Below are 26,513 nucleotides of genomic sequence, written 5' to 3' on the forward strand. Positions count from 1 at the left end.
AAATATTTAATTAATGAACGACTTTTAGCAATCTTGACAACGTTGGATTCTTAGAGATTACTGCTTGTCGAAAAAAACTTGTTAATTGTCAAGTTGAAATTGACGGCTGTCATTTCTAGTTGACATTTCGGAATTAATCAAAATATTTTTATAAGTAGACGTTTCCAAAAAAAAGTAAGTCTTTTTTGGAAATTTAATTATTGCAAATTTTAGTGAATTTTAATCGGTTATGGCAGAGGAAAGTGGCGTTCCAACCTCGGACAACCTGAATACCAAAAATGGTAACTTTATATGCGGTGTTGTGGAAGGTGAGTGGAAAAGTACCCATGAAAGCCCAAATTTCTTATGTAAATATCTGAAAACTATGGTACCGCAGGCATATAATATAAAATAGTAACGCAATACATTGTATCCATTTCATTTCATCTCCTTTAGGCTTCTATGGTCGGCCATGGACCACTGAGCAAAGAAAGGACCTTTTTCAAAAGTAAGCCACATAAATCACCTCACTACAACCTGTAAAATTACATTTGCAATTCCAGAATGAAAAAATGGGGTATGGACTCCTACGTTTATGCCCCAAAAGATGACTACAAGCACCGGGCCTACTGGCGAGAGCTCTACACAGTAGAAGAAGCCGAACACCTCACGGGACTCATCCAAGCAGCCAAAGACCAAAACATAATTTTCTATTACGCCCTATCACCCGGTTTAGACATCACTTATTCAAGCCAAAAAGAAATTACAACCCTTAAAAGGAAACTAGAGCAAGTTTCCCAGTTTGGCTGTATAGCATTCGCATTATTATTTGATGATATAGAGCCAGAGATGTCTGAAGCTGACAAGGAAGTGTTTCAGTCTTTTGCACAGGCTCAAGTATCTATAACAAATGAGGTTTACCAGCATCTAGGACAACCAAAATTCTTGGTATGTCCCACTCAATATTGTTCGACTAGGGCTGTGCCAAATGTTACTAATTCAGAGTATTTGAATACTTTGGGGTCCAAGTTGGCTCAAGAAATTGATATTATGTGGACGGGTAAGTACATCCTTGATTAATATTTTTTTTTTTTGTAAACTGTTACCAATATATTGGAAATCTAATTATATGTGAAGAGTGCTCACTGGCATAAAATAGAAAGAGAAGTAACTTATACACACCGTTCATTCCTTTTTCTCAATGACAAATTTTCAATTATGTAATTAAACTTTGTATATTTTATTTTTCTACATCTTATTATTAGGATTTGTTTCCTGTTAGACAATAAAACTTAATCACACAATGTTGTACAGAGTTTGTTAGGTTTTTAATAAAAATTACAAACTGTAATGGACCAAGGTTACTGTTTTGCAATACCCTATAGTTTTGATAGGATCTTATAAGTTTACATGCCTGTAGTGAAAAACTGAAATAACCTAATTTAGGATCAGGTTAATTTTATCAAAAGCCTTTTTGCAATGAACACATCCAACTGTTCCTTATTATCAATAGGCTTGGCTATTGCCTTTGTCAGAAGATTAAGACTTAAGTAGTGGCAGAAAAACCAGGTTGCTGAAACTTATTTATAAAGGTGTTGAAGATATCTTGGTATATAATGTTTTCAAAACTTTTTGCAAGAGCATTTAGAATACTAATGATCAATTATATAATAATTGGAATGACAGTCGCATACTTCAATATTTCAGGAAATGCATTGGTTTTCAAACACTGGTTAAGAATTGTTTTTAGTGTATGCACACAAAATATCTGAACATCCTTTATAAATATTGAGAGGTATGTGATCATTACTAGTGAATCTAATTTTTTAATGTTTACTTTAATGTGGCCATCAGATATAAAAGAAAACACGAAGTTCTAAGAGCATTCCTTAAAATTAGACTCCTCAGACTTCTGGAAAACTGACCCAAAGTATGTAGCAAATGTGTTAGCAATATTTAGAAAAAAAACTTTTGAAGAGATATTAAATAGTTTGGAATGTTTGGATTTTATAACAAGTATTAACATCATCAAGTCCTTAGATCTGGCCAGTTGACATCCTCTAATAAATTATACGAAAGATAGAAATCCCCTTTCAGATAATCATAAATATGCTTATTGCTAGTAAAACTTAGTAATTTTTTTATTTTTTAAGGAATCAGTATACCCTAACACATTTAGTAATTAAATCTAGAATTAATTTACAATTTATTTTTATTTTTTTTTATTTTTTATTTTATTTTTACGGGATCAACAGTAAATTAAATACAAAATCAATTGAACCTAACCATGCTTAACAGTAAAATACTAACTATTAAGCAGTAATAAAGCCTACTTTTAAATGTAAAATACCGAAAATAGTTTTATAACTTAAATCAATATAACAGAATTCTAAAAATACTAAAAACATATCCTACTAAAGTATAATATTCAGTATTGCACTAAAAAAAAAATTAAACAATTTCTTTTATTTGACTCTTAAATCTAGATAAGGAAATGCCCACAATTTCAACCTCCCTAGTATTGACAATTCTTAGAGTACTTTCAATAGGAGCATGTAAAGCATAATTGGCGCTATGAAATGGTAATGAAAAGACACGATACTGCCTTAAATTTCTAGATGGAATATTAAATTGTATTGTCATCAGAAGTTCTGGACAAATTATCTGACCATTCAATAATTTATACAAAAAAATCAAATCTGCATATATCCGTCTTTGTCTCAATGTCTTCATATCAAGCATTTCTAAAACAATATCATAAACATGATCATCCGGAATTCTTATTCGAAGTTTATAGAGACAAAACCTAATAAATTTGTTCTGAACTCTTTCCAAGGACAAGCAATTATTCATGTAAAAGGGCGACCATATCACTGAGCCATATTCCAGCAACGAAACAACCAATGACATGTATAACCTCTTACAAGTCTATATAGAAAATTCTCTTCTAGAAACTGTATGAAGATTTTGCCTAATCATTATTATGAATTTAAGTTGTTGTGATACATTGGTGTAAAATTTACACCTGCATGCCTTAGTTATCACTTATAATTGTTATTAAATAAATAGGCGAGTGAATGAATGAATGAACTTTATTCCGCAAAAAATACAAGAATTGTACAAAATTATACAATTTAGTTTAGTCATTGAGGTATGATAAGAAGAAGAAATAGTTACCTACAAAAATAAAAAGTAACATAATTAGCTTAAAAAAAAATACAAGCATATAATACAGATGGTTGCAAAAAATCTAAAATGCCTAGAAAAAGTAGATAACCCAAAGTTACCAAATTTTATTAAAATCGGATTCAAGATGGCGACGATATTGCAGGTTTGCTATTTTTAGATTTAGCCCGATATTTTAAAAATCTCTGTAGATATCGTGGATCTTAATATCGCGTCTGATAGGATATCTCTTACCGTTTACGAAATCCTCATATATATAATTTTATCTGGGACACCCTGTACCATATCTGATATAGGTGTGAAAGGGTGGGAAAGAACTTTTCATCAGGATGGAAAAACAGATTAGGTTTGTCTCTGAGGAGGACGAGTTTTAATAAGAAAATAGCTAAAATTTCAACCTTCGAAGAGGGCATGCCATTCCCCAATATTTTTGTCATTTGAACGGGTGTCAAAGGGTTATATACGTTTCGTAAATTCGTAAAAAAAAACGCTATACGTTTAAATTCCTTGTACATTGTTGCTTAATTTTTAAAAATCGATCCACTGTTTTAGAACGTTTTGAAATACCACAGTAGGTTCAACGAAGAATCCAAAAACTGATCTGAAAGTTCCTTTTCACTCTATAATGCTTTGCAGTACGTTTCCGATGGGCCATGCTGTATATCAGATACTGTATATTATGTATATCATTATTATTATTATGTAATGATATACCTAATTGTTGGAAATTAAATGATCATAAATGACGATTTTTATTGAGTAATTAATATGCTAATTACTCAGCATCTATTTCAAGATGAAGGGAATTATGGAGAAGGAATTTTATCTCTTATGATGTAGTAAACCTCACATTTTATTCATCTTCTAGGTAATTAATATGGTAAGGACCAAATTTTAATATTCTCCTAATTAACTTTCACTCCACGGCAACTAAATTAAGAATTTTTGTGATAAGTGTAATATGTATAACATAATAGGATTTTTTATGCTTGCCTGTGTAAGGCTTGTAATTTTTAATATATATCATATGCAGGAAAATATTTTTTTACGAAATTAAAAATTAATCGGTTTATTAGGATAGACTTCATCCGATATGCTTTTACAATGGAAAATTAATAATTGAGTCAACGGCATTTGAGGTCATTCGGTAGGTCTCTATCTATTTCGGTGCATCTACAACGGTCATATAGTAAACTAAAAGCTAACTCTATTATACAGGCTTATATACTATATAGCCCCAGTTAGCAACTACATATTTACTACAAAGATTGATTTAGTTTTTTACTTATTTCGGCTCTCATTTTAATACATACATAAAAAATACACATAATGCATTCAGTTAAAATATTGAAACTAAAACATAGAACTAAAATACCTAACCTATCAGTATTTTATTTGATTTTCTTTTTTATTAAATGTTTTTCTTAGTAGAAAATTCATAGAATGTTATTTAAATGGTATACACATTGTAAAGAAGGAATTATTTCGAGTTTTATAGCAAATAGTAAAATTTTCCATCTCATGCATCCACTCTGAGTTAGCATAAGATAAACCAACATTAACCTCCCATATATGTGCCAATTGAAAGACTTAACGATAAAACTATTAAATTTTAATAAGAAGATTGATAATCAAGACTTTTTTCAAACCAAAATCCTGTTGCAGGCAACAAAGTGATATCCAGAAACCTCTCGAAAGAAAACATCCAAGAGATCACAGAAGCCTTAAGACGACCCCCGGTAATATGGGACAATTTACACGCGAACGATTACGACCAAAAAAGGGTATTTTTGGGCCCTTACTCCGGTAGATCTCCAGACTTAATCCCGAAATTACGCGGGGTTTTAACGAACCCAAACTGCGAATACGGAGCGAATTTCGTGGCCATCCACACTCTGGCCCAGTGGTCCAGGTGCAGCGCCGACGGCCAAAGAGATCTTTCTTTAAGTAAGCCTGTTCGTTTTTTGTCGGTTTGTGTTGATTTTAAAAGTGGTTTTTAGACGATTCGGTGTCGGCCGATATTAAATTAGAGACCGAAACTGAGGACGGTTTATCGGGCGAGGACGTGCCGGCCACGTTGTCACCCAACATGTACCATCCGAAGCAGGCGTTAAAGAATGCGATCAAAGAGTGGCTCCCGGAGTTTTCGAAGCACAAATCCGCGTGGGGGCCCATAGCTAAGCCACAACCCGCGGTTGCCGGTAAGAAACGTTAAAACACTCTCAAAATTTAGATATTTTTAAAGTTAAGTCTTTTAAGTCTTTTGAAGATATTTATATTCCGGTAAAGCCAAATGTGAGTCGTGGTGCTTTGTATAAGACTTCAGGGGAGTAGAACTTCTTATAGATAATCTACTTATCCTTGTCAGATATGTTTAATTTATAAATTAAGCCTCAGTTGAGAAAAGCTTGCAGCATGCTGAATTGCAGTATTTAATTTACACTCTTTACAAAGAAAAAAAATTTTGTAATAATATAGCTTTTGGTTCAAGATACTCCATACAAGGTCAAAGGTTTGATGAAAATCAGCAAAATAGATTCAATAATCTAAAGGGAACTACACAAAGTCTCGGTCTCAACAGTATTTATTAATTCTAACAGTAGGTTACAGGTGTTTCTCTCATATTAAGAGAATCATCAGACCTTAAAAATCGACTACAAACAGTACATGCTTTACGGTCACATTTTACACACACACTGACTTAGTGACTTTAAGTTACATATTCTATCCATTTTCTCCTATTTTTATATTAAACTAACCGTTGATAATTTTAGTAGTTCAGGGATTTTACCAGTTTTAAGAGAACAATTTTTTCAGTTAAGCAGTGCTTGTTTAATGTTTTCGAACGTATTTTTAAATAGGACTTGTTTTATTCGCCATTACTTCGGACATTACTTTATTTATTTAACGGTATTCACCAATTTTACAAAAATAAAATAACACAAATGACACTAATAATACAACTTAAGCTAGATAATAGTAAGACATAAATCAATCAAAGTTACAAATTAATTTAAAGAAACCTGTTAAAGTAACGAATCACTAATTAATTAATTATTTTAAGAGAACTCCAAAAACTGCTAAAAGAAACGTGCAAGTCAAGACTATACCTATCGAAAGAACGTTGCATTCTAGTTATAGGATTATGCTGTCTATAAGAACTACTATCAAAATCTACATAGTAGAGTTTTTTCAGTCTAGTCAATTTTTGCGCCCGAAAATTCAGCCTATTTAAAAGATAATCACAATCAGTCATGCCTTAATTCAAGTGAGTCCAAGGAGAGAAGTGACATGACCGACTTGTAATCAGTATGACCATTAGCTAATGGAAACCTAAGTTTAAAAGAACAATTTCTTAAGAATTTATTTTGGACTTTCTCAATATTTTCAATATGCGATTTATAAAATGGAGACCATACGGGACTAGCATACTCCAAACCAGAACGGACTAACGAACAGTACAGAACTTTATAGACAGAGCATGAGAAGTCTTGACTGCAACTAGTTATAAATCCTAGATTTCTATATGCTTTCTGTCAACTTAGAATCGAAAATTACTCCGAGATCCCTAACTTCCGTTACCCTTTTTAAAATAGTGGAACCTATACTATAATCAAATAATGTAAGATTGCGAATTCTTCCAAAAGTTATTGAATAACACTTCGGAACATTCAAATCTAAACCATTAAGGTTGCACCATTCATAGAGATTATGCAAGTCATCCTGTAACAATTGACATTGAACATTAGAATCAATAGACAAAAACAATTTCAAATCATCAGCAAATAATAAAAATTCACAATTTCTTACAAATCATCCTATATCATTAACAAAGATTGTAAAAAGCAACGGACCCACATGTGACCCCTGAGGAAGGCCAGATGGCACAGAAAAGCTGCTAGATAAGAAGTTATTAAGCCGTATACATTGCGATCTACCTAGTAGATAGTCCCTTAGCCAACAAATAACATTTGATCCAAAACCCAAAGCTTGGAGCTTTGCCAGTAGAAGCGCATGATTAACTCTGTCGAACGCCTTCGAAAAATCCGTATAAACAGCATCAACTTGTGAACCCTTACCAAAAGCATTAAACAAATAATCTTCCTAACATATTAAGTTAGTAACAGTGGAACAACCTTTTTGAAAACCATGTTGACTGTTAATAATAAGGCCTTTACATTGCCATGACAATTGCTTGGTTACAAGTGCATCCAAAAGTTTAGGCAAGGTTGACTGTATACAAACTCCCCGATAATTACTGATATCACTAGTATTACCAGACTTAAATATCGGCGTAATATACGAATTCTTCCAAAAAGAAGGAAATACTCCCGACTTTAAAGACAGATTGAATAAAGTGCAAATAGGCTTCGACAGAGTACATACACATTCACGAAGTAGCAAGCTGGGTATGCCATCCGGTCCCGCAGAAGTCTTGCTCTGTAAGCCAAGAATCTCGTCAAAAACCTCTACTAAAGATAACTCTACAAATTTGACATCGAATTGATCCACAAGCCCTGTCATGTAATATTCAGGTATTTGAAATGCTTTATCAGAATATACGTTTGACAAATATTTGGCAAATAAATTAACAGTATCACCACCCTAATCACTAGTTTCATCATTAAGAAACATATGTTTAGGATTAATATTTGACTTTTTAACATTGCTTACATGTTTCCAGAATAACCTAGGATTTAACAATAGGTTATTCTCGGTGCGAGAAATATAATCGCGGTAACACTGACCGCTCAACACACTGCATGACTGCCGAATCCCAGAGAAAACCAAGTAATCACTTTGCAATTGAGACTCCTTAAACTTCTTATGAGCAATCCTCTAACGTAAAACTAAGCTTCTTAACTCTCTTGAAAACCATACAGGAAAGCTATCAGTATTATAGGACTTAATAGGCACAAAATAGCTGATTCCTTCATACAAAAGGTCATAAAACTTATTTAGGGAAATATTTATATCAGAAGTGTTGTTAATAAAGGACCAAACCAAGATAGATGCAAGGAAATTATTTAACGATACAAAATCAGCATTTTTGAAGTCAAAAAACTTTACTGAATATTTCAGAGACCTTGACATATATGGTACTGAAAAGACACATTCATACGGAGTGTGTCGAGAGCCAGTCACCGGCAATAAAAAATCATCCGCCAATCCAGAAGACCCATTAATATTAGAAAAACAAAGATCAAGAAATGTGCCTTCCATATTTGGTAGCTGGTAGGTTAAAGTCTCCTGCAATACTAAATAAGCAATTCGGATGGGCCTCAAAGATCTCCAGCCCTTTTGGCAATTTTGGCAACAGCTTTTTTGGCAACAGCTACGTAATCGCGACTATAAAGAATACTTTAAGGTTGTGGTTACTAGTCGCGGGAACCGTTTAGGCACCGTTCTGTTACCACTTTTTTACCAAAATTGGGAATGATTTTGCTGTAGCAAATACGTAATTCTATCGTCCCGGGAACTTCTTTTTAAGGTCCCATAGTGGTTTTCGGGATGTCATAAAGTAGCAATTGTGCAGTGCTAGTTACTAAGAAGTTACTGAGACAATATTATGCAAACATTTTCTGATTCTCTTTTTTTGTCAACACAAATAATTTTATATGTCCGTCTTTATTCTAAGTGATGGCGTTGTATCGGGGTTAATCTACTTCATATTTTATTTAATATAGCTGATATCGCTTACCGGAGTGGAAAAATGTAAACGAAGCAAATTTTACTGTTAAACATAGGCAATATAGGACGAAAATAAAGAACTCCTCATTAAAATAATGACTTTTAACAAAAAAATATACCAAGTCTAAATATTTAAATTTAATTTTTTAAAGAAGGTAGATAATTTTTTCACTCCTCTTTACTCCTAGGAATATAAGAAGTCTATAATTTAATAAAAATTGCATAAAATGTAAAATTATTCCGATTTTAGCAAATTCATGAAATCGTGCAATACCTTTTCACAAAATGGAGTCAAATAATTAAAAAAAATATGGCGAATTGTTGTTAGAGTTACCAAGAAGTTTCTTTTGTTACTTCAAAGTAAAAATGACTTAGGAATAAGTAAATTATTTCAAAAAAATGCTACTATAAAGTATATTTTGAAAACATCTTGTCGGACTTGCTTTGTCTTATTTATTTAATGTAACACGACGTTTCTGCTGACGTTGTCAGTTTACACTTGATAACGGTTGGAGATACTTACCAACCGAAACGTCGTGTTACATTAAATAAATAAGACAATGCAAGTCCGACAAGATGTTTTCACTGTACCATTGTCTACCACCTTCAAAAACAAAGTATATTTTACTGCATAGTAGAAATAATTACTTAAAGCTAATTTGCTTTAATAGCCAAGGTGGTAAAAAAAAATTACTTTAAAGAAGAAATAAGGGTAACTATTTAGGTCTTGTTACTGATAATATTACTTCAAAGTGTATTAATGCGTGGTAATATTTTGATGTTCCTATGTAGTCGCAAGAACTTGAAATTTAACTTTGTAATCGCGCTTACTTAAAAGTTCCCATTTAATCGTCCCACCGACCAACATTTTCTACTTTATAGTAACGACGTTGTAAAGGTAATTAGGTCAGGTCGCTAAGCGGTATCAGCTACCATCAGAGTTACTGCAAAGTAATAATTACTATATAGTCAAGTATTAAGTTAATATTACGTATTTCTTACTACTATTTTTTACTTGGCAGTTACTTAAACTTATAAGATATTTTTTTGGTACCAGTTACCGATTTATTACTTGAATAAAGTAATATAGTCAAACAATGTTGTAGCCGTAACTTAAATTGCTAGTTGGGAGTACTGTATCACAGAAAGTACTGTACTGAGCCAAGATCTGATCTTGGCGGCAGGTAACCACACCAAAAAAAATATTCTTAAGATTAAGTTGTACAGAAACAAAAACTTGCTCTAACGATGACAAGAGTGTTTAATTAGTCGCGGTTTTAACTCCTTTCTCACAGCGAGTAACACACCCTCACCATCCTTCTTAGCACTTGCTAGGGCACTTCTATCACATCTAAATACTTCATATGCCGTAAACTCCAATTCAGATGACAAAATGTCCGGAAACAACCATGTTTCAGCCAACGAAATTACATCATAACTGAATGCGGATATTGTTTGATTCAAAGGCTTCAGCTTAGATCTCATACCCCCAGCGTTAAAATAATACGTTACCAAGGAATCACTTAATCGTTTTTTGGACCTCGTACAATTCTCTTAGAGTTTGATGTAATCCCATTGGTAAATTTAACTATCACATCTTCACCTTTTTCCTTTCTTTTTGCCAATTCTCCATAAACTTCTCGGATTTCATCACGCTGTAATTTGGTGAAATCCATTTTAATTACTATATTGCTACCACCTAATTTCTATATTATTAACTAAATTAATACTTGAAGTTCTATATTATTAACTAAATTAAAATAAGAAAATCTACAGTCCAAATTATGATCCTGGTTTATAAAGTCATCTCTAATATTTGTTCTTTATATTTCTACATATTTTGTCTTTATATTACTTTCTCTTTTTAGCCCTTATTATTTTTAGTGCTAAATTTTTTCCTCTATAAATATTGACTTTTCAGGAGTGTTTCTTTATAGAACTTATCCATATCTCTAGCAGCAGCTTCCACATTTCAACATCAACATCATTTTTCAACATTATTTCACCCAACCTTATATGTAGGATAAATTTTAACGGTTTTCAACGGAGCAATAATATCTAATGCATTTAAAATCATACTAATAAATTCTCGTACAAATAAAATTTCGCTGTTCCAGTAGGTGGTTCAAACTGTCAAAATCAATATATATTTCTCTACTCTACAAGATTTTTGGGTCTCTTGAATATTCATTATAGTGTAAAATATCAATTATGTAGTGATCAGTAATTCTTGGACTTTTTGATACCCTTGCTTGAAACATATCTGATGATTTGTTAACACTAGATCAATAATTGAATCCGTATTATTTAAGAACAGACAATACTCGAATCAGTTAGTCTGGTAGTAACCAGACTAACAGATACAAAAACAACAGTGTGGCAAAGGAAATCAACAAAGAACTTGAATATAAAAGAAGAAATTCTCCAAAACACTGACATAGAAAACGAATGGCTTGTAATCGATGGAATTATTGTATATGAATCAGACGAAACTAAGTTTGTAGGTCTAACTTTACACAAAAATTTAGATTGGCAAAGCCATGTTATTGAAATATGTAAAGATAGATAACGTCGGCAAACTTCGCTATTTACAACTTTACAACAACATTGTCAGTAGGGAATCAATAATTCAGTTTTGCATATATATACATTCACGTATAACCTATAGCATAATGTTTCGGGAATCTCATGCGGAGTCAATAAAAAGAACATTTGTTATTCAAAAAAGAATTGTACGCACAATCTGCTTTTTGAGAGCATTATGCTCCTTTGTTTAAAAAATTAGGAATTATGACAATATACTCTCTTTACTTGTACAAAGTATGCTGTTTTGCCTCCACACATTAACATCTCTTCAAAAAAATTGTGATGTAAATATTAACAGTAATAAGACAAGACATAGATTCGATTTTGCAGTGCCTAGACATAAGACATTCATGTATGAAATGAGTCCCTATTATATGGGTGTTAAAATATACAATACATTACCCGATGAAATTAAGAAGATAGAGGGGTACAGGCAGTTCAAGCCAATATCAAAGAGGTTTTTTATTCGGCACCCTTTTTATTCAGTGAGTGAATACATAACTCATTCAGATAAGCTTAGTCTGTTTATTGGTTTTAATTGTTCGTATTTCTAGCAGGTTTTTTCTTAAATATATACCTAGTTTGATAAGTCTGTGTCTGTTGGTGTAGTTAGTATTAAGTAGTGTGTCTTTTACTTTTTATTTTACTTTGCTCTAACCTATTTTAATTTTAGTTCTATTCTCAAACCGACGACCTTATATTACTTTATGTAATCAAAAGAGCAATAAATGAATTTGAATTTGAATAAGAAAATGTTTATAATGTATAACCCAACTTTTTGGGTTATACATTATATTATAATATAGTGAAAGATTCCTTTTATTAGGTTTATAAAATTATAGTCAATATGACAGAGACTAGAGACTAGGCATAAGTATAAGACTCGCCTTAGTTAGGTTTTCTTTTACGCTGATTTCCGTGTGACATTTTTTAATTTCGGCATCTTCGACGTTAGCAATATGCAATTTCTTAAATATGTTTACCGATTACGATGAATTTAATAATTTCCAGTTGTGCCTGTCCCCATTATCCCTTCGATTAACACTTGTATGAGTTTAACCGCCGGTACGACCACCGTAACCTCATCGGGTGCACCTCAACCGATAGTTTCTTCCAACCAATTGCAAGCGTTAGCCGAGGTGTGCAGCACGGTAATGAAATTTTCCAAAAAAAAAACTTCAAGTTTCTAAAAAATTACCTTAAAAACCAGGTTTCTACACTATCGGACAGTATAGTGAACCCCGGCCCCGGCCCGGTGATGAATTCACTCGTTTCCGAAACAAAAGTGGTGACGAACGATTCTATACCGAACCCGATAGCCCCCGTGGCAGTCCCTATTACTTTGGACGACGAAAAGAGTAAAAGTATCACCATTTTGGAAGGGGCCATAGTGAAACCCGAGAAAGGTGCGGAAATTTCAGTTCTTCTGACACTCCTTCGACATTCGATTCATTTATTATAGCGAAACCGAATGGCGCCCAGTCCACCACCAACGGTGACACAATGTTAGACGATCAAAGGGAGACGACAAAAGAGGAAAACGTCATGAGTACCGAGCATAGTATAAGTAACGAATCCAGTCTGAGTCCTTCTGAGCCAATGGACTGTAATAGTACCCCTAACATATCACCTGCCCATTTAAATAAAATTGTCGCTGGCTCTAGCGAGGACGTTGCTATGAGTGAAACTTCCGTAAGTTCTTTTGCATCAATGTTACCGAGAGTTTTTTAAATTTTTTAAAACCGCTTTAGACTTCCAGCGGTTCGATGCAAATAGAACCAAGCGATGCCAATCAAATGATTGTCGAGAATCCGTCTGAGACTGACAGGTACTTTTGAAATAGTAAATTGAACATCCTATAGTCTCCCCTTTACTTATTTATTAAGATTCATTTAGTTTTTATAATTCCCGACATGTTTCGGACACAGCGGGGTCCATCATCAGGGGATAAAAAGTTTAAAATTGGTACATTTAAGTTATATACACCAGGGTGTGAGTCCTTGTCCGTTTGGATAACTTATATCGATTTTAAACTTGATGATGGACACCGATGTGTCCGAAACATGTCAGGAATTATAAAAACTGAATGATGTTTAATAAATAAGTGTAGGGAGACTGTAGGATTTTCATTTTACCTTAATCTACGATAAATTTTGTTTTTTATTGCAGGAAAGACAATGATTTGACTTACGAAGATTTAGCGCTGCTCTGTGATTTATTTTATTTGCCGTTCGAGCATGGCTCCCAAGCGTTACAACTTTTACAAGAATTCCATTGGTTGAAATCGAACGCGCATATCGTCATAGCCGCCAATCAGCAAAAGGATAAATCTAATCCGGAGGTGAGAAAAGAGTGTTATTTTCGCTTTGAGGGACATTTTTTGAACCGTTATTACGGTTTTCTTTTATTCTTAGATTTTTTACGTAAAAAGTAATCATATACCACAAAACTTGATTAATTCTATTATGAATTTCAAAAAGTACTATATTTGGCCATGTCTAAATGATATTTTGCAGACGATCTAAAAATTTATAGAAAAATAGAAACCATATCTGATTGCCAACTGCCTCAATCTGATCTAAATAATATATATGACTGGTGTCGCAATAACAGACTTTTTCTTAATGTGTCAAAGAAGTAACTCTTTGTAGAAACAAAAATTTTATTCAGCCGAATTATGAAATACAAAATTTTCCTTTGACTAGGTGTCTTAAAATTAAAGATTTGGGTGCTACTTTTGACCAAAATTTCAACTTTAAAAATCATATCCATAATACAGTTATAGCAGCATCTAGATCTGTGGGTTTTATAATTAGAAATTGTCGCAATTTTGATGAAGTTAGGGTGGTGCAGTTCTTATATTGCTCATTTGTTCGCTCCAAGCTTGAGTACGCTTCAATTATATGGCATCCAGTATATCAGGTGGATATATTGATAAAATTGAGTCAATTCAGCGTAGATTTTTAAAATATTTAATGTACAAGACCGATGGTGTTTATCCAGCAAGAGGAACATGTCCAGATATAATGCTTGCACGTTTTAACATGAAAGCCTTAGCCGACCGCCCTGTGGTAGCGGCCGTGGTCTCTTTATATAAGTTAGTTAATTATAAAATCGACTGTAGCTCATTGTTAAATCAAATTTACTTTGTTGTTCCCAGATTAAACTCTAGAAACCCTCGAACATTTCAGTGTAATAGAGCAATAAATAACATTTTTAGTAATACTCTTTGTAACCACAACTTGGACCTCTTTGTTGCTTCAATGTCTTTTTTAGTAGGATTTTTTAATCAATAATCTTAAATCTTGAATTTCTCTTAGAGATTTTGTAGGTAGGTACTGCTTTGAGTAAATGTATGTTTTCTAAAATTTTTATTAGCTTATAAGCCTCTTCCATAACTTTTCCTTTAGCTTAATATTATATTGTATTATTTAATTTTAAACCTTAAACCTATTGTACACAATTTTTTCTGTATTTCCGGTAAGTGGGTGACTCTTGGAAATAAAGCCTTATTATTATATTTTGCAAAACAATCCCAGTCTTTAGAACATATTCTCGAGCGTATCATTGCTGCAATTTATACTCGAAGAGGACATCCTAAACTTTCCAGTAAATAAATTACATCTAGTTATGAAGGTTCATGTAGATAAAGTGTGCGCAAATCCAGTATCACTGTTATACTGTCATGATATCCAAAATATCTATAATTGAGAACAAAATTAGGAAGTTTTATTGAATGAACGATTGGTAAAAATTCAGGGGCTGATTCTTGGGTAAATTTTAAGAAAAAAACTTAATTTGAACGTATGTCCTAAAAGGCGTAACTTTTGACATACAGGGTGGTAAAGATTTAGGAAAAATATATGTTTTTTTACAATACCTGTGAAACCCCTGTAGATGATTTAGTAATATTTGGTATGCACTTTCTATGCATCAGAAGGCATTTTCTGAGGCTCACAAATTTTTTTAATTTGTATCAGTGACGTTCGTGTAAGGTTTAAAGTATATATATATAGACTACGAGAAACTGGAACTTTTCAACGAAGAAAGCGTGATTGTGGTCGCCAACGCGATATTAGAACACCGGAATTGGAAGAAGCAGTACTTAATTTAATTGATGAACAATCTGACGCCAGTACTTGAAAGTCTGCAGCTACATGTCAATCATATCGTCGCCTTGCATACAAAGGGGCGTAACTCAATATAATTTATTGCCTGGGTTATGCACGCAAACTGTTTAGGCGTATCTCATCAAGTCATTTTAAAACTGCAGACAAAAAGGCGTATCTTAGATACGCTATAATGTTACTATATTTTGTAAGAAGCAGCAAGAACATTAGGCAAATTCGTCTTCGATTTTTTGAGCTTGAGGCTTGTCGAAAGATTTAAGAGTTTTAAGCATACGCCAAGATGATGACAGAAACCAAATCGACTGGATAGAAATCTTTGAAATTAAAGTTAAAAAGGAAAGTCCAGATAATATTTTTTTTAAAGTGTCTCACTGTGATGATCATTATAGAAGCCTCACATTGAAGAGAACAAACATAGACCATTTCAATCAAATAGCAGGACCTAATTTCTTTGTGCAGTGGAGAAACTCCTGTAATTCGATCTCAAGAGCATGTGTCATTTTACAGATCTCTTCCACATGAATAAGTCCCTATTTTTATCGTTTTATGTTATAAACAGTTTAGTTTTTTTGTTAGAGTTTTTTACTTTTGGCACAGATGTAAATAGCTCCGCACTATACGTGTTTAGGAGCTATTTACATCTGTGCTTTTGGTTTATTATGATATATTTAAGTTAAAAAATTAACAAAAATGTTTACTTATTCTTATAAGGCTGATAGTGTTAAGGGCGTTAAGGAACCTACGTTTATTTTTTTGCGATAAGATTTTTTTTAAGGCCAGGCCAGGATTTCCATTTATCATTTTTTTGAAGTACTAGGTTAATTTGAAACTTAATAAATGTTTAATTTTTCGAATAAAAGTTTGATTACCATGGGTTGTTGTTATTTTGCAAAGGGCTTAACTTTTTTAAAACAATTCGATTACAGCACACAAAAAGGCATATCTCAATCTTTTTTTGATTTTTGGAAAAACTGGAAAACTTATCTAAAATTTCATAATAGCAAATTGTTCTAATCATAGATGCCCACATGAGCACAAAATTTAAGCCGCAAATTCCAAACCGTTTTCTCACAGCGAGAGTTTCTCTTGAGCCAACATCTTAAAATGCTTTTCCTGTAAAATACAAATATTTCAGGTACACCCCTATGTGTGCAAGGCGACGATATGATCGTATGTACTATTTTAAAGGTTCAATTATTATATTCATATCACGTACAACGAGTCCAGGCTCTATTACCACGAGATTTTCCTAGGCGTCTTGAATTTTCTCGTCGGGTGTTAGACGTCTTTGAGCAAAACCTTCAGTTTTTAAGCCAGAATCTGTTGCTAATTTTTTCCAGAGAGGCAATCATTAACTACCATAATAACCACATTTGGGCAGATGAAAATCTCCACGCCATAGTTGAAGCTCATCACCAATAACAATTTTTTATAAATGTATGGGTTGGAATCATTGGAGACCACCTTATTGACCCACATTTTTTACTAGAGAGATTGAATGGGGAAACATACACTCGTTTTCTCCAAGACATACTTCTCGAGGGTGCTGTTGGATCAGTCTTCTACCCAGCTAATTACTTTTCACAGTTGATTTTAATGGCTTTCTGATTATTGTTGGGGTTGTTTTGTGGAAGCTCAATCTTTCTCTAATAACAATAATTACAGGCGATTTTAATGCACATTTCGAGGTCCGTGATGGTTTCTCAAAACAACTGTCCAATTTAATGTTATCCTTTGGCCTGCAGAGATACAAGGTTAAGAAAAATCGATTTGTACATGAGAAACTATTAAATAATTTATATCTTACAGGAAAATCCTTATTAAAACCACCACCTGGAAAAATTGTCTCTTTTTTTTCCAGGTTCAAGAATGGTTCTCCCGCGCTGAAAAAATGAACGAAATGTCCCTAGCAGTGAATCGACTATTCCAACATTTGTCCGCGTGCAACAATAGGGAAATGCTCTATGATTTGTACTCTTATATTTGGGACATCCGGGGGGTGATATCCTTACTGAATTCCTACATAAAATGGTTAGGTAAGCAATAGCTAAAAAGAGAAAACAATTTATTATTTTTAAGGGCAATTGCTTGAACATCTGAATATTGTTTTGAGCTATTTTTTCGTTTACTGGCGTAATTTTTTTTCCAGTTTGGTCTTCCAGAGGATTGTCCTATATTACATCTCGTTTTTTCCTATTCTGCTTTTGGCGTAAAACTCTTTAACCAAATGAAAAAATAGCACAAAGCAAGCAACTGCCCTTTTGGGCTCGTACTTTCAAATGACGTTAAGGCAAAAGTTTTTCACTCACAAACTCCTTCGTGTTGAAAATGCGATCCCTCTACAATACTTTTCATGCAAAGCGACTTTAAACCTAACTCTCTCCTAGTTATTTAAGCGTCAAAAAAAGCTCTTTATTAAGTTCTTTATCTTTATTTTCCCGAAAGCGAACGGCCAGTTTCCAGCGTCGATGCCGTCGTACACCCAGGGGACCTACACATGTACGCATCATCCATTTAGTATATGCTCACCGTACTTTGCTTTAAAACGTAATAAATGCGATTGCTATTGTGCGTAAATTAATTTAAAATAATTTATTTATTTATGAAACGCAGGTAAGTGCACGTTCTTTTTTTGGCGTAAATTCGCATCGGCTTAAGCGTAAATCAAACGACAAAACCGTCTCATTTTATTGAAAATAAACGATTTTTGATGGTTCCCTTAGGGTTTTCCAAAGGTTGGAAAGAGGCTTTCATGTCCGGCGACCAAGAGCCTTGGGTGTTTCGGGGAGGACTAACAGCTGATTTACAGGTTAGTTTTTAGCTCTCCTATAGTCCCAATAACCTCAAAGGTGATTTTATTTTTAAAGCGCTTAATACCAGTTGATTCTGGTAACGATTTGTTCGTGTATAAAGTCCCAGATGTGCCAACCAGCCGCGTGTACACCATAAGACCTTACACACCCGCCGACGAAGACTCGGTTTATAACGTGTGCACCAGAACGTGTAAGGACGGTCTTGAGGACCCTCATCCACTCTCTGCGGAACTAAAATCTGTTCATGCGGACCGAATTGTCGGACCATATTTAACTTTACATCCCGAGTTTTGTTTCGTTGTTGAGGTAAGCAGCGGCAAGGGTTTTTGCTTTTACTCATAGTCCTTTGCAAAAGGACTATGAGTTTATTAAAGCGTCTTTAAAGCTTTTTGATTCTTTTACTCACTTTTATTCGTTCATCATGAGTTTCTTTGAATTCCGATCTCCTTCAAAAATTATACGGCTCTGTATTTGTTAATTTAGGATTTTAATAGGATTTAAATTTATTTTTTCTATTCATTACTACTACAAAATCCAAAAAACTTACATCTTGCGATAAAAATGGAATTTCGTGAAAATCACTAAAAATTGAATATTTTTTAGGATGACACTGGTATAGTAGGTTACATCTGCGGTGCCCCGGACTACAAAAAATTCAGGATAAAGCAGGAACTTGCCTGGATACCGGAAATGTGCGAGAAATATCCCGAGCATCTGGCTCAGGAGGCCAATAAGGCTGTGCAGGTTCGTTATTTACTTTGAATATAGATGTAGCATTCAAAGTTAGCAGATAAGTTAAAACTGTTCCGGAATTTTCGAGTTTTAAGGTAGTAGCAAGAGACTTTTATAGTGGTCTAAAATATGTGCTTGCGTGTAAGAAAGTGAATTATCAGTTAAAAGGGGAATAATGCACCGTAATAAATTATTTACCTTTTGCACCTGGTTCTCCGCACAATAATATTCAACATCCCCAAGTATAGTAGTTAATAGTAGTTTTGTATTTAAAATATTTCTCAATATATAAAAGCGATAAATGAGTTTACGAATATTAGTTAATAATTTTGTGATATGAAGATGATACTTGACAAATGGAACATCTTTAATCTGTAATGCAGTTTAATATTATTAAAATGTGGGCCATGGACAGATGCGTCATGTATTTTTATCTTCCCTAAATCCATCTTCTGCTGTTTGTTTTGTTCCTTGCCACGAGGTTCCGGATAATGTGGCCACTGTGTCATCTGGTTATAATATTTTATTAAAAGTATGGGCTTAGTAAGTGATCCCTAAGGAATTCATTATTTAAAACTTGTTTTCTATCCTCCAAATAGTTCTTAAAGGCCTGCAACATCGAATCCCTAACTCAACATTTAACAGGGTGTCATGGGGCATAATGTCAAAAGCCTTTGCTAAGTCAAACATTTATCTAACTCAATGGGTAACTAAAAATGCTACGGTCATCCTCCACTAAATTTATTTAAAAATTATTAATCCTACATGTTTCGGACATATAACATGCCCATCATCAGGGATACAAATTGAGGGTTTTCGTCAATACATATAAAAGCTATAGTATCTTTGGCAAGGTCAAAACAACTAAAAAAAACCCTCAATTTGTATCCCTGATTATGGACATGTTATATGTCCGAAACATGTAGGATTAATAATTTTTAAATAAATTTAGTGGAGGATGACCGAAACATTTTAAGTTAGCCATTGACATATTAACTCCACTGCAAGTATGGACTACTTCAAATTTATCTAAATTTTCTGGTAGCATTAAATGTACTAAGCCCTCCAACAAATCCAAACTGTTTTTTGGGGTAATAAATTATTTGCTTGCAAAAAATTGATTAATCTGTCCTGTAAACATTTCTCAAACGCGTTGGCAAAATTATTGATAACACTGATAGTTTGTTATTTATGTCAATGTTTGTTATCACCAATGAGTGATATTATAGAGGTTTTAAAATTACCTGTTCTAAAAATGAAATTTTCTATATGGACCAATGATATAGGCATGAAAACCTTTTATAAACTGGATTTATTTTTATCAATTCCAAGACTTGAGTTGTTTTTCAGAGAAAATATGTGGAACAACTAATTCATTCTTACAGGTGGGCCTTAAAACATTGAAGATTTGACGTGTTAAGAATGTAAAATCACTACTAGATTTTTTTATATTTTCAAGCATAATAATTCCTAAATTTGTAAAATAATTACTGCAAAAGTTTGCGAAATCCTTATTACTAGTAAAGTTTGTATTCTCATTACTTCCACGGTTTTATTACTATCACTAGTAACTTGGTTCGTAGCTTCATTCATTATTTTATATATTTTTTTAATATTATATTGAGATTGTCACATTTTTGCTTTATAAAAATCAATTTTTCTTTTATTAATGACTTCTTGAATGCTTAATAAATAATTATATTTATTATTTTTAATTATTCTGACACTCTTCGAAACAGAATTTAAATCACTATTACTGACATCCTCGCTATCCCGTAAACACAAAGTTAGGGTCTTTGACAAAGGCACAATATCCATGAGATATTAACTAATTGTTTCAATCAGCAGAATCGGAAGAAATTAAATTAATATTTAGGTTTTTTCAAGTCCTAAAACAAATATGAGAGCTCTATCCAGGGAGGCCTGAAAGTATACATAATATTCAATATTAACCACATTCATAAGAAACCGAATCAATGTAATACCTGTTTTTGCATACCTTATTTAATACATCATACTATTTTATGAAAAGAACCATCAATACCATCGCTTTGGTTAAAATTTGCCTCGCTTTAATATATTTTAAAATCATCAAAATTAAAATAATTGTTAACAAGCTACCATGTTTCCCGTAGAATAATAATGTAATAATTTGGAGAGACACTAATATTTGACCAACATTTTTTTATATAAGTCTTTGTAACTTCCTTAACTTCTTTAGACACAAATTCACACTACGCGCATTCATTGATTTGAAAGGCTTAATATATCCAGATCCAATTTATGCAGCGTCTGTGAATCTTTGCACATTGCTTCACAGAGTGTTTATCAGTACAGTACCGTCAATGCGGGTGACATGATAACAATTTTGACATGTTCATCCCTCTACGAGGCACAGAATAAAAAATTGGTTTACAAAAAAATATGGAAAACTTGCACATAAGTTTGGGGAATATATACATCGGAAAAAAACTTTCAAATTTCTTTTAGTTTTCAAAAAAAAAATAAAATAAACAGAAAATTTTAAGTCACCCGCAACACGGGTGTCTTGAAAAATGGGATTTAAAGTCGTTTAAAATAAAAGTCACCCGCTCTAAATGGGTGTATCGAAACAAAATTAGTTAATTAAAACTAATTTCTTTGGTTGTACCAATTATAAAACATTATTTTGTATAAAAAATATAAACTAAATATAGCTTAAACACTATTCTATTTAACATTGTTTTTAAAAAACAAATTTTAGTGCTCTTCTCCTTAACTCTTCAGGACGCTCAAACTTCCTGATCACCTGCTCCATAGTAATGTCACTAATATCTGGCTTAAGGGGAAAAACAAAGGCATCTTTGATTTTTTCAGAAGGCCTAAGAAACGAGCAATGTATAAATCTTTGGTCTACTTCCATTACTTTTGCCAGATATCTTTGTTGCTTTTTCTTTAGTGTAGTAAACTCTACCAAGATGAAGTCCCCTTCTACCAAGTTGTCTAGAGCGATTTGCGCTTTCTCGACTTTTTGTAAGTTTTCCGAGTTAATATATTTTTTTTCTTGCACTGGGTTTACAAAGCAGGGCAGCTCAATATCTTCAAGTTCCTCTGATCCTTTATTTGACAATATATCTTCTTCTGGCTCGATTATAGTTTCTTTTTCCGATTCCGAAGAGCTTGAAATCTTTTGATCTGTAACGCTTTTTCCGGGCGCCACTATCAATTTCTTACTGTTGATTTGTTTGACTCGCGGTTCTTTAAATCTGGATTTCTTAAAAAGAGATGTAACTGACTCTGCAACTAATGATGTAACACTATTATTGGCGTCAGTCTCATTGTCGTCTAGGACTTTAACAAGGACTTTTTCTCGGTTAAGCCGATATAAACCTGTAGCCTCAAATCCAGATTTTATATTTTTACCAATTGTGAGAGCAATCGATTTGATTGTGCTGTTCAGAACTCTGGGAAAAAGATCTTTCTGTAGCACACCTGGATTTGACATTTTCCATTTTTTTAGCTGCTGTCGCCAGGCAATCTTGATTGGTCTGAAGCAGGACATATCAAGGGGTTCTGTCAAATGGGTACTGTTTGCTGGTAAGAAAATGAATCTAATATTTTCTTCCTTGCATTTTTTTATTACAGCCTCTGACAAATGACTTGCTAGATTGTCCCCAATGATAGCTTTTGGGCCATCTAGACGTCTATAATAAGGAACAATGATCTTGAAGAACCAATCCTCGAACAAACTTTGTTCGAACCACCCAGACTTCAGGGCCACTTTGAGTCCAAGTGGACCACAAATTTTCAGATTTGTAAACAACGTATTGAGGTAACAAAAGTCCAGCCGCTGTTACAGAGAACATGACTGAGTGGGCAGACTTGGTGGAATCACAAACTTTCTCTGCGTGCTTCATAGTTCTTCGTATAACAACTTTAGGCCTTCCGGGATCATCAACAAAATTTGTTTCGTCATAGTTTATTAAATTCTGTGGTCTTTGAGAGAAACTTCCAATTTATCAAAATATTTATATAAAACTTTTCTTGATACACCTGCCTTAGATCTTTTTATATTTTCAGCCAAACGAACCTTTAATACATCTTTATGCCTTGTAAGAAAGTCCGTGCACCAATCTTTTCCAGGCATGTTATTAGAAAACTTGGTCACCTGTTTGCCGGCTCGATCCAAGTAGTTTTTAATTAATAATTTTATATCCTCCTTCTCATATGGACTCTGCCGCCGTAACAACAGCTGCTACAACAGCATTTTCTTCTCTTTTACTTAAAACAGGTTGTCCCCCAAACTTTTTCGGGTGTTTATTCTTAATCTTCCTCCATAGGGTCACCAAAGGAATGTTATATGTTTGAGAAGCCTCGGAATAGGACATCCCATCTCTAATTGCGGCTAGAGCACTTTCTAGTTTGTCATTTGTATAATTCACATATCGCCGTCCGCCAATTTTCTTCTTCTTATATTTCTCTTATAACCCAAAGTTAAAAAAATTTTAAAAAGTGTGAAACAAGTTTTGATGATTTTGACTCAAAACTGTGATGACATCTTCAAAAAAACTATTTTTTTGCATCTAATATTAAAAATTACTTATAATACCAAGGTCAAATGCACGGCAGTGCCTATGCAGCGTGCTCCCGTGCATTTAGGTGATAACTTAAATATCCGTCCGACCGCGTAAATTTTTTCACTTCACCCTCTGATTTCAAGTCACCCACTTTGGCGGTACTTCATAAAAAAACTTTGTTTAATTAAATTGCGTTTTTGTGAAAAAACCTTGACATTTAAAATATCGTGGCACACTAAAATCTTCATATATAATATTGTAACGTCGACATCCAATATACAGTTTCCTTATATTCATACATTTATGGAATAGTTTTTCAGAACAGTTTACATAAATTGTGTATTTTTGTTCTCTTTAATATATGTAAGTTAAAGATCATCGTTTTCTTCAATAAAACAATTTTGTATGCATAAAATGCAATTTTATGCCATTGACACATATTTTTAATACAACTGGATTTATTTGTTTATGTATAGATCTTCTTTCCCTTTTTCAATGTTCTGTTTCTTTTTTTGCTTTATAATAATACTGAAAGATTTTTTTGTTTTACTATATTTGTTGTGTTTGGTGGACATTTTGTTCTGTTTGTTTTAATTCGAAATTTTGTATTTTTTTATGCGATCATGTAATTATTTCTTGTATTATTTTTAGCTTGTTGAAGGTGTGTACGTTTTAAATTTAAGACATTCAGAATAGTTGAATTCTAAAGTTTTTTCTCCCTTTAGTTCTGCTCACAAGTCTTGAAACCTCCTCGTCTACATTGAAACCCTGGTCTGGTTTCGATTTTGCAATCATTATACTACATGATAGATAAATTTAGTGCTTTGCCAATCAAGTAATTTTAAAATAGATTTAAATCAAGAACATCAAACTAGGAATAATGTAAATAGGCACTCAAAATTACCTTAAAAAAAATTTAGGGCTATTAGGCTCCAACAATTTTCAACCAATTTCAAATCACCAACCGAAATTTTACAATATTCTGATTCATTAAAACTTTTAGCATATACAGGCAATTTATTTTTTTGTAATATAGACAAATTTAGACTTTTTTGAATAAATAGGAGTAGTCTAAATTAGTAATTTTCTTCTTATAAAGAATGTTATATGTATCCTTAATTGGGTTAAACACTATTTTATTGGTGGTATCTGGTTTAGTTCTTATTGAATCTAAATTAATAGTTAATATTAATTTCCTTACGCGGACAAACAGATGTTTACTTATCTAGGAGTTTGTTCTGTATAGTTTCGATGACATTTTACACAATATATAATAAATATTAATGTAAAACTTGAATTTTAGGAGTGCATATTGCACTTCCACAACTTCAAGGAGGAATTGTACGTCAGCAGTCCGACGCATCCGTCTAATATGATTTGCAGTTTACTGCCGTCGGTTTTGGACCAATCGGTGGCCAAGAGATTAGTGACTTGTCTATTGGCAGCATTGAGAGCTAACGGTGATGCGAACGTTATCGAAGTATACGCATTTTCTGACTCTGTCTTTTTTTTTTAATTCGAAGGTTTCTTTGGGGTTCACGTGGTGATTAACGCAACGGACAGTTACACCCACGCGTTCTACGGTAAGCTGGGCCTCGTGGAAAACGCCCAGGAGGCGATTAAGGGCAAAATTGTGATGGGTAGAACGTTTTAAGTTAAGCACAACCGGATTATTAACTATTTGACTGATTAAAATGATATAAAGTAACAGTTTCTCACTTTTTCTATACTTACTTATAATTCATTCATTAATTACCTAAGGAAGGAAAGTTTGACCAGCGAGGTGACGTGGAAATATCGCCCGAGCATTATTTTTTGTTACACAACTCAATATTAATCATTATTTTTGCATGAATCTAGCAACTTTTTGCCATCTCCTCGTATTTCACCTTCGGCGGCCATCTTGCATCACACGTCATACTGTGGGCGGAGCTTAGGAATCCAGTGTGTCAAATAAAGGGGAGGGAGACGGGGGCGTGACCGTGTTTCGTGTAATACGAGGGTTAGTCAATACGTTCCTCTGTTCCAACAAAGTTATTTGGGTTATAAGAAAATTGAATTGATTAATTTCTTGCAAGCAAGAGATTGCCCCTATAGCGCAATTTTACAACTGCCTGGAAAAACTTCAAATTTTTTTTTTCTTTGAATAACCCTTGTAGTGCCACGCCCCTCTAGGCCACGTGACTCTGCTGACAAAACTAAGCTCCGCCTACAAGGTGACGATTCAAGATGGCCGCCGCCAGTGACGTACCGGAGCGAGTCAAAGAGTTTATCCCTGGCCAACTGAGATTTTTTTATTTATTTATATTAAGTAATTAAAAGGGCCAAAATTTCGATTTATTTAATTACTGGTAGGGAAGGTACATATGTAGGGTGTAAGAAAAGTAAGGATACCTCCTATAACCTAAAAGTTGTTTTGTTTTGACTTTTTGACAAATTCAGTGGTGACCTTGTTCTTGACCCCAAGGTCATTTCAAAGTCAATTTTTGATTTTTAAACAGAAAATTACATATATAGGAAAATTTTAAATTGACATAATTATGTATTTAATGTTTGCATCGAAGTAACCTTTAAAGGTCATTTCAAGGTTTTTGTAGTTCAAAAAACAAAAATTGACCTTGAAGTTACAGGAGGGTACCGTTACATTCATTACACCCTATATAATAGTAATAATAAGCTTTTTATTATTATCCCGTTACTATAAAGACGCCGTATATTTTGTGATTTTCTTTATTTGTATCTTTATCACAATCTCATGATTTTTTTTTAAATTATTGTATAAATATATATAGCTCTAATAGATATTATTGTTTAAGTTTAATAAACGAGTATTACAATCA

General features: G+C 33.2%; 1 protein-coding gene across 3 annotated transcripts; it reads left to right on the forward strand.

The window, feature by feature from the left end:
- The first annotated feature begins 119 nt into the window (after nt 1–119).
- On the forward strand, nt 120–26,513 carry LOC126741964 (protein O-GlcNAcase). 3 transcript variants are annotated; one of them, XM_050448450.1, is made up of 17 exons: nt 120–308; nt 436–487; nt 543–1,039; nt 4,831–5,112; nt 5,166–5,366; nt 12,454–12,593; nt 12,653–12,848; nt 12,905–13,134; nt 13,194–13,270; nt 13,612–13,783; nt 17,434–17,608; nt 18,018–18,071; nt 18,296–18,381; nt 18,440–18,691; nt 18,989–19,129; nt 22,617–22,680; nt 22,742–22,770. In XM_050448450.1, the coding sequence occupies exons 1-17, from the start codon at nt 230–232 to the stop codon at nt 22,753–22,755; spliced, it is 2,712 nt and encodes a 903-aa protein (XP_050304407.1). In that variant the 5' UTR covers nt 120–229; the 3' UTR covers nt 22,756–22,770. The 3 variants fall into 3 exon arrangements, with proteins under 3 accessions (XP_050304407.1, XP_050304405.1, XP_050304406.1); XM_050448448.1 differs by lacking the exons at nt 22,617–22,680; nt 22,742–22,770 and adding exons at nt 24,977–25,133; nt 25,197–26,513 and having other exon boundaries at nt 122–308; XM_050448449.1 differs by lacking the exons at nt 18,018–18,071; nt 22,617–22,680; nt 22,742–22,770 and adding exons at nt 24,977–25,133; nt 25,197–26,513 and having other exon boundaries at nt 122–308.

This window comes from Anthonomus grandis, chromosome 11 (genome assembly GCF_022605725.1).
Source record: "Anthonomus grandis grandis chromosome 11, icAntGran1.3, whole genome shotgun sequence".
NCBI classification, from domain to species: domain Eukaryota; kingdom Metazoa; phylum Arthropoda; class Insecta; order Coleoptera; family Curculionidae; genus Anthonomus; species Anthonomus grandis.